At 44.2% G+C, this 8,410-nt stretch overlaps 1 protein-coding gene across 1 annotated transcript; it reads left to right on the top strand.

Moving 5' to 3' along the window:
* Nucleotides 1–4: 4 nt before the first annotated feature.
* Nucleotides 5–8,410, top strand: RHOF (ras homolog family member F (in filopodia); the record flags this gene model as incomplete). Its single annotated transcript, XM_009998438.1, has 5 exons — nt 5–61; nt 173–260; nt 5,132–5,241; nt 5,995–6,129; nt 8,170–8,410. Coding segments are annotated over 5 exons (555 nt in total), but the record flags the coding sequence as incomplete, so codon positions are not given.

The following is an 8,410-nucleotide window of genomic DNA, read 5'->3' as shown; positions in this document are numbered from 1 at the left end:
GGACGGAGGCTGCGGGAAGACCTCGCTGCTGATGGTTTACGCCCAGGGAGCCTTCCCCGAGGTGAGCGGAGCCGGCCCGGCCCGGGAGGGGCGCGGAGGGGCCGGGGTCCCTCCGGCAGAGCGGCCGGGGCTGCTCCCCGTCTAGAGCTGCGGGTTCTTTCTCCCTTTGCAGCAATACGCGCCGTCTGTCTTCGAGAAATACACGACCAGCGTCACGGTGGGCAAGAAGGAGGTCACCCTGAATCTGTACGATACCGCAGGTACGGGTGGTTTTTTTTCACAGCATCTTTTGCATTGACCCGATCCCGACAGAACCGGGCTGTGAGAGGCGGTTTCTGGGCTGGATCTGCGGGCCTGGGGCTGAGCCCGAGCCCACCCCGGCTGTGGGAAGTTTCAGATAAATAGGTAGAAACTTAAGCTGCCCGGTGAACGTGCCCTTATTTCTCTTCCAGCAGCTTTTGCTGGGTCAACTTAAACCAGGCTGACACTTGAGGACTGTAAGGCTGGATATATTTTCAAACTGCTTTTCTACTGGCATACTGTGACTGCAGTAGCACAGTTAAGTCTGCTAGAGGTTCCAGTACAATCAGAAGAAACATGTTACCTGTTGCATGCATAACTGTGCCTTCCAGAAAAAAGAATAAAAAGTCACTTATATAATGGTAGCTTTAGCCATGGCTTCTTTATCTAGTTCATATCTAGTTAATTGTCTTAGCAACCCAGTTTATTAAGAGAATCACATCAAATAGCAAACATATCTGAAGGTATTGAAAGCTGGTTCTCAGATGCAAAGCATAACACAGTGAAGCAGGAGGGTATTTTAATCTCCTGCCATGTGTGATTGAATAGTGAAGGACAAAAAAGCTGGTTTGTGTTCAGGATAAAAAAGCTGTAGCACTAAAACTTAATTTGAACATGTTGGTAGTTTGTTTGGGTTCATTTCAGGAACTTGTGGAATGATTTGTGTTCAACTTCATTAAAAGTTTTTTAACTCTGTTATCCAGTTGCACTCCTAAAAAAAACCCTAAAATTGACACGTGTTGCATTTCAGCTCTGAGTAAATAATCTGTTCCAGTTCAAGCCTGTGAAGCTGTTCCAAATTTACACCAAGACAAATAAGAATGGAATGCTGTCCATATTAGTTTTTAATAGTAGTAAATCATACTTACCTTCTTGCATTCCTTACTGATATCTGAATAAATAATCTTAAAAGTTTCTAATCTAAAAGTAAATTTATTGCTAAACTTTACTTCAGTATAGCAAGTTCCTGAGCACCCAATTTGCCACTCATCTTCTTGTGCCAATATTACTGTTCTTGAATCCAGTAATTTGGATAATGTAGCTTCTCCTGAATGGCAAAGTTTTGTTTAAGTCTTAAGGGAAAAGAGAAGGGCCAAAATCTAGTGTGAAAGAGGGATTTCCTTAATATGGTCTGTTGTCACAAAGGACTTGTCACAGTGAACTTGTCAAGTTTCATGTTTGTTCACTGTCAGTGTGGAGTTTTTGCCTGTCACACAGCTCTTGATACTTGTCTGGCTCATGGAAAATCAAGCTGTAGCTTCTAACATTTGCTTTTGGAGCCTCTTGCAGGCTTTAGGAAACGTGGGCTGGCTGCAGAAGGGGTGGTGGGCAGGGCAAGTGCAGTATTGCAGCACTGAACACACCAAACCTGCCATCAGGGCTCAGCTCCTTGTGTCATGTGGAGAGGCCAGGTCTCAGCAAGAGCTACAGCCACCAGCAGCCTGGAGAGCACTGAACCCCGTGCTGGTGGCTCCTCTCACCCTGTTTCCTTGTTCAGACATGTAACTTCAGCAGCAGGTGTCTACCCTTCCACATTTAGTTCACAACTATAAATACTGCCCTGTTGCAGGACCAAAGCACTGCCCTATTGAAGAGCAGAGCAGGGCAAATTTGTGTCTCATAAGACACTTTGGGAAAGACTGGAGTTTTGGTTCTGTTTCAGAGCTGCTTGCATGTTACAGATCTGTGACCTACTCTGTAGTTGAAGCAGCTTTTCATTCTCTTCCTGAAAATGGAAGTTATGCTAGAGGAAGAACTCACTTGAGCACATATTTTAATCTCATCCTGTTTTTTAATAATACAAAGGTGATGTTAAATTCCTTAAGGGTTAGTCTAGGACCAGGAGTTGTCTCCTGTCCTCCAAGTACAGTAAGAGAAGAGCAAGGGGAGTGACCAGCTGACAAGACAAGAGAACTGTTTCTCTGCCACGTGGATGCAGCATGGGAGATGCAGTTTTGGAATTGGTGTTTCATTGTGTTGACTTCTGTCATCTCATGCAACAGCAGCTCATTAAATTCCTCTCTCAGCTGGGTGATGATGCTCTGGGGTGGGTAAACAACAGCAATGGCAGCTTAGAGAGGAGTCTAAACATACAGTGGTTTAACAGTGCAGCATATTGGTTGTATTTTATCAATCATCTTCTGACTTACTGAACTACATGAGTTGGTCTTGCTCTTCTTTAAAATCCTAAGAGAGCTTCATGCTTGTGTTTTTCTCCTCAGAGTGAAAGGTTCCCAAATCATTCAGTTTATTATAAAATCATTTAAAGGGATGAAAAGGATGTAAAGCCAGTTCTGAGGTGAAGGGCTTCAGCTAAGTGCCATGTAGCTGTGTAGGGGAGGGGAAGACAAAGCTGCTCTTCTAAAAAGTGTCACTTGATCTTCATGATGCACCCACTGCAGAAAGGACTTCGATATTTTTAGAATCTTGCTTGAGAGCAACACTAAATAGAGCTGCATCTACATCAGCACACAGGAAGGGAAGGGATGGGTTCAGCTCCATGGGCTGTTTAAAGTCAGAAGGACCCTTTGTATTGTCAAGTCCTGTGTATCTTGGGACTTTGAGCTTGTCCTACTTACTGAAGGAGAAGGACACAAAGTGCCTAAGAATTGAACAACTCAAGCTACAAAAGCAATTTATTTTTCTTGACAAGAACTTGGTAAGAAATTAAGTTAATGAGTTAGTTTATAACATGCCAGAATAACAATTTTCTGTGAGACTGTTGCACTGCTCTACCCTGCCTTCCTCATCAGAGACACCTCTGGCTGTTGCAGGAAGTTGGTGGTATTCGTACGCAACACGCGAAGCCCTGGTAACACCACTTGTCTCGTCCACAAACAAGCTTTGCAGCTGCTTATTCAATTAAAAGTTTCCTATTTCTTGCTGTGCTCATTAGAGGCAGAAGCACTGAGGGATACATCAGCTGCAATTTTTTACACACTGAGGGAGCAGCATTGATGCTTTAGCTACAGCTCAGACACAAGGTTCTGTTTTTGATGCTGTTGGGTGCAGAACTTTCTCAGAGCAAAGAAAAGAGCTCTGCAGGGCTGGGGAGGAAGTCATGCCTCATCACTGTGGGTGCTCGCTCTGACTTGCAGGAAGCACATGCAAAGCCTCCAGTGGGAGTTTTCAGGTCTCTAATGACAGATGCACAGGAGACTGAGGCCTTAAGAGAAGTTTTAAAAGTTGGCATATGCAAGAATAATTTTTCTCACTTTGAAAGGAGGGGCATGGCTGAGGAAGACAGAAAACCCCCAGCTTTTTCAATGCAGTGTGTCTCCCCACCCAGATGTCCTCTTTTACCGGCTTTATTTCTGCCAGGAAGAAAGTCTGCCTACCAATCTTTTCTAAATGGAGTAGTGATAAAATGTAGCTGCCCAGCAGATAACCTGCTGTTCCCATGGAGCCTGCAGAATAATGAATCAAAGGAAACTGGGTGCATTTCTCCATGTCTGTGAGAGCTCCCCATGGTGCCGTTCCATGTTGGTCCCAAACATGGGCGTGGAGTATTGCAGACAAGATAGGGACATCTGTAGGAAGTGGTTGGCTGGTCTGGACTGGGTGGCAGGATGTTACATTCTTCCTCACCCATCAGTGACAACTCTGCTGCGGGGCAACTCTTACCAGTGACTCCCAGGCTGGCAAGTCTTGACTCTCATTTGTCCTCTCCAGTCAGTGGCAATGGCTGTTGAGCTCCTTTACACACTGAGCAATGTGCAGGCTGGCACATCTTGGGTGGTGAACTGGAGAAGGGGTGAGGAAGAGCAGACAAACATGGACATGCACCTGAGACCCAGACCTGTGGTTTTGCTGCTTTTCCTGTTCCTCAGCCATCAGCAGGGGAAGCAGTCAGGTGGCAAATAGATCTACAGACTGCTTAAGTCGTGATTTCTTCTTTATTAAGTCTCTGAAAAGAACTCAGACGGAAAAGATGGGGTTTTCTTCCTGAGCTGCCATCTGTATCTGGTAATTACTGCTTTCTCAAATTTGATCTCTCAAAGCAAGACACCTTTAGACCCCAGCCTGCTGATTACTGCCAACTCACAGCTACATCAAGGGGAAGAGTGCAGGTCTGAAGCAAATCAGCTTCCTCCTGTCAGATCACGTGCTAGAATATCCCTAATCAGAAGAATGACAAATCCCCTAGTTTTCCAGAGTTCAGCAGCATCCCTAAGATTTGCTGTATAGTTCTGCTTCAAAGATCACTTAAGCCTGGCTCATGTTGCAGCACATCTTGTAAAATGACGTGCGTGCTGCAGCGAGCAGGGCTGCTGGGGGCACAGGCTGCTCATTGCTGCTTCCTCACAGCTTGCTGGGCTGGCATAAGCAAGTTTACCACAAGATTTTTGCTTCAGCATTTGCATCTAGCAAATGAGGTGTTTCTTCTCACGGCATCACATGTGCAAATGTGTTTGGGAGAATGGAACCACTGCCAAATTGCACATGCTTTAATCAATAACTGTCAAATCCCTTTTGCTGATTTTGCTTGTGAGCAGCAAGTTGGCAATTGGTGATTAGAACTGCTTCAAAGTACTTAGCAGTTGAACAAAGTAGGCTTTTATTAAAACTTGCCAACGTCAAGTTTTCTATTCTAAAGCATCAGGTTTGTCAGTAAAGAGGGATCTCCAGCATTTAAGGGAAGCAATTTTACAAGTATGGAAAACTTTCCGTCTACGCAATTGTAGTACTGTTTTTCTTGGAACTAGGTGATCTTTAAGGTCCCTTCCAACCCAAACCATTTTGTGATTCTATGATCTTTACATATTGCCATCATACTGCTTGTTTATGAAAGACAGAGACTTCTCTTATCCAAAATATCCCTGTGTTTCAGGCCAGGAGGACTACGATCGCCTGCGACCGCTCTCGTACCAGAACACAAACGTTGTCTTAATTTGTTACGATGTCATGAACCCCACTAGCTATGAGAATGTAGCAGCCAAGGTAAGAGGCTTTCCTCATTTGCTTCAACCTTTTAAATGAATTACATACACCTGCTACATGACAGGACATCAGATTAAGAAAGCTGATGCTTTTAGTGTTCTGTACACTGGGCGTGTAGGCGCAGAGATCACTCATTGTGCACTGAGCTGCAGGTCACAGACCTTAGACCTGGAGCTCACCCCTCCACGGCTCCTAAGTGCTCATAACTAGGGTTGACTCCACAGAACACTGAAAAGATCACAAACTAGCAGTGAAAATGCTGTAGCAATGTAAGACAACCAGGATTCCACACAGGCGTTAAAGATCAAGTCTACTTCCCTCACATGCATATTTAGCTACAGGGAATAGACATGTGAGCCACCACTTGTCTGTGCTAGGACTGTGATGCTCCAAAGCAGAAGTTAGTGTTCCTGTACATAGCACCAGCAAAACAAAGGGAGACTTGGTCCAAATTCTGCTCTTAAGTAGACTTAAGACTCTTAAGACTTTAGGGGAGCTCTTCTGAATTAAAACAGATGTTAAGTGAGCCCTTTGGCAGGTGTTTTGTAGGACTTCAGTGTTTCTGTAAGTTGCAAATAGGGCATCTTGGGCCCCTGTCACCACATCGATGACTTTCAAAATGCTGAAATGGCAGCTTGTATTAAGCTTGTATTATTTCAGAAGAAACCAAAACAACACCAAAAAGAAACCCACCAAAAAGCTCCCCCCAGGAAACCCCAACAAGATGTAAAGGTTTTGTTTCTCTCCCATCAGTGGTATCCTGAAGTGAATCACTTCTGCCAGGGCGTCCCGCTCGTCCTGATCGGCTGCAAGACAGACCTCCGGAAAGACAAGGAGCAGCTGCGCAAGCTCAGGGCTTCTAAGCAGGAACCCATTACTTATAACCAGGTAACTAAAGTGCATTTGAAGTGGTGTCCTTTTTGCAAGAGGTAAAGGACACTTCAATGCCATCAGTCCTCACAGGTGCAATCACAGATACTCCAAAATTAGGTGATCATGGTGTCCAGAGAAAGAAATTCTTGACAGACTCAACAGTTACTGTAAGTCCTTTTTGGAAGTGGCCAAATCACCATCCATTTTTGGTATCAAAGAGAAATTTGAAGAGTGTTTTGCATGTCTTGGGGTGTCTGAAAAGAAACTACTAGCTACACCTTCTAGGACCATTACACCTCATTTTTATTTCCTTTCACAGCTGAGTTATTACTGTTAAAAGTTTGTGAGCCTCAACAATTTTGCTGGACTCCCCTCATAATTTTTTATTAGCATACATTTCTCCCATCACTGATGATTTGATCAGGATTGTGATAAAGACTGGAGATGCTAGGAAGCACATTACAGGATTAAAAATACTGAGCATTTCAGAGAAAATGTGCTTTGCAAACAGTATTTAAAAATAAACCCTTTCAAGGACAATAGCAAAAACATCTGCAAGGCTTCTCTAACAGAAGAGACTTTTCTTTGAAGTCTTCAAAGTAATCTTACAAAAACCCCTACATGTTATCAAATGTTTTCACTCTGTTATGAAGCAGTAAGACTTACAGCTGGTGTTACAAGACAGTTACAAGTGTAGCTGTCCTAGGTACAGGACTCACACAAAACCTTTCTGCTCTGGTCTCCCACTTCTTTTTTTTTTTTTTTAACTACAAAGCTGTTCTTCTCTCATCTCAGAGCAAGAACAGCAGCATGTGAGTCACACTTCCCAGGAACAAGGTTAAGTGCACTAAGACCTTGAATGAATCACTACTTTTTCTAAACTGGAACTGCATCACCACTAGACCACGCTGGGACATTCAGCTTCTCTTGATGAGGAGCTGGTCCTGTCACTCTGTGAACAGCTGCAGATTGTCCCTCATTTGCATTAATAACTCATTCATCACCCTCACATTTGGGATTCAGGGCAAACAATGGACACTTTTGGCTGTTCTGCTGAGGTCTCATGCAATTAATTGCCATGCCCCATGATGTACAGACTTTGTCTCCTATGTGAGCCCTCCCACTACATTTTTCTCCCCTTCAATATAAGCTCCCTCAGTCTTTTACAGCTGATGGCATCTTGAGCCACATGACATGATGCTTCCAATGCCTGGCACAGAGGAGATGAACAGTATCTGCCAGCACTGCAGCTTGCAAACAACTGGAAGGAGACAACTTCACTTAAATATGCTGAAGAAAAATCCCCCTATAGAAGCCGGAGTGACCCCACTCCCAGGGCTGATAATGAACACACAGTTTGTGAGCTGTGGGCTGCAGACCTGGAATTTCCACTCCAAGGCTCACAAGCATTCATAACAGGGGGCTGACTCTGCAACAACAGTAAAAGGATCACAAGCAAAGTAAGAAATCACTGTGTTTGGTCTGTAGTGATTTTGTGCAGCCAGGATTGCATGCAACTCTTCTGGATTCTTGGCTGCTCCCACTGCTCCCTTCTGGGTGAGGCTGAGGAGCACAGGCACCCACTCCTGTGTATGAGGATTTTGGCTGAGCCTCTGTGATGCTCCAAGAGTCAGGGTTACTGCATGTTGACCAGCAAAACAAGACATCAGTCCAGATTCTGTTCTTGCATGTGACAGTAATTGATAGTTAAGGTCAGGCCTGGAAAAATACCACCGTGTAGACATCTTATCCCCACTTATGTACCTACCTCAGCATTTCCTTTCAACAAACTTAACACTGAGAGTATTTTTACACAATCAGCAGTCTGCATGTAGAGTCTCTAATGCAATGAACTGTTAAGCCAGGCTCTAGACCAACATGGGAGAAAAAAAATCCTAGGTAATGCTGCCTTGGTTTATTACCAATGCCACTTACACTCTAGCACTATCCTCAGAGGTTGCTTCTTTCCTTATCTCATGATACAATGATGGACAAAGTAATTCCCCTTCTTCCCCAATTAACCTTCTCTCATACTTTATCTTTTGTCCTTCCCAGGGTGAAGCAGCTTGTCAGCAGATAAATGCAGAAATTTATCTGGAGTGCTCAGCAAAATGTCGTGAGAACATAGAAAGTGTTTTTAAAGAAGCAACAACCATCGCACTGAACGCCATGAAAAAAGCCAAGCGCCAGAGGAAACAGACACTGTGCTCAGTGTTGTGATCTGGACTGCAAGAGAGCACTGACTGCACCTGATTCAGATTATAAAAGCAGTAGAAGTTTAAAGACTTTTTTTCCC

This window comes from Chaetura pelagica, unplaced genomic scaffold (assembly GCF_000747805.2).
Source record: "Chaetura pelagica isolate M959 unplaced genomic scaffold, ChaPel_1.0 scaffold585, whole genome shotgun sequence".
NCBI lineage: Eukaryota > Metazoa > Chordata > Aves > Apodiformes > Apodidae > Chaetura > Chaetura pelagica.
Note: the sequence above shows the minus strand (reverse complement) of the source record. Positions and strands in the feature narration are given on the sequence as shown.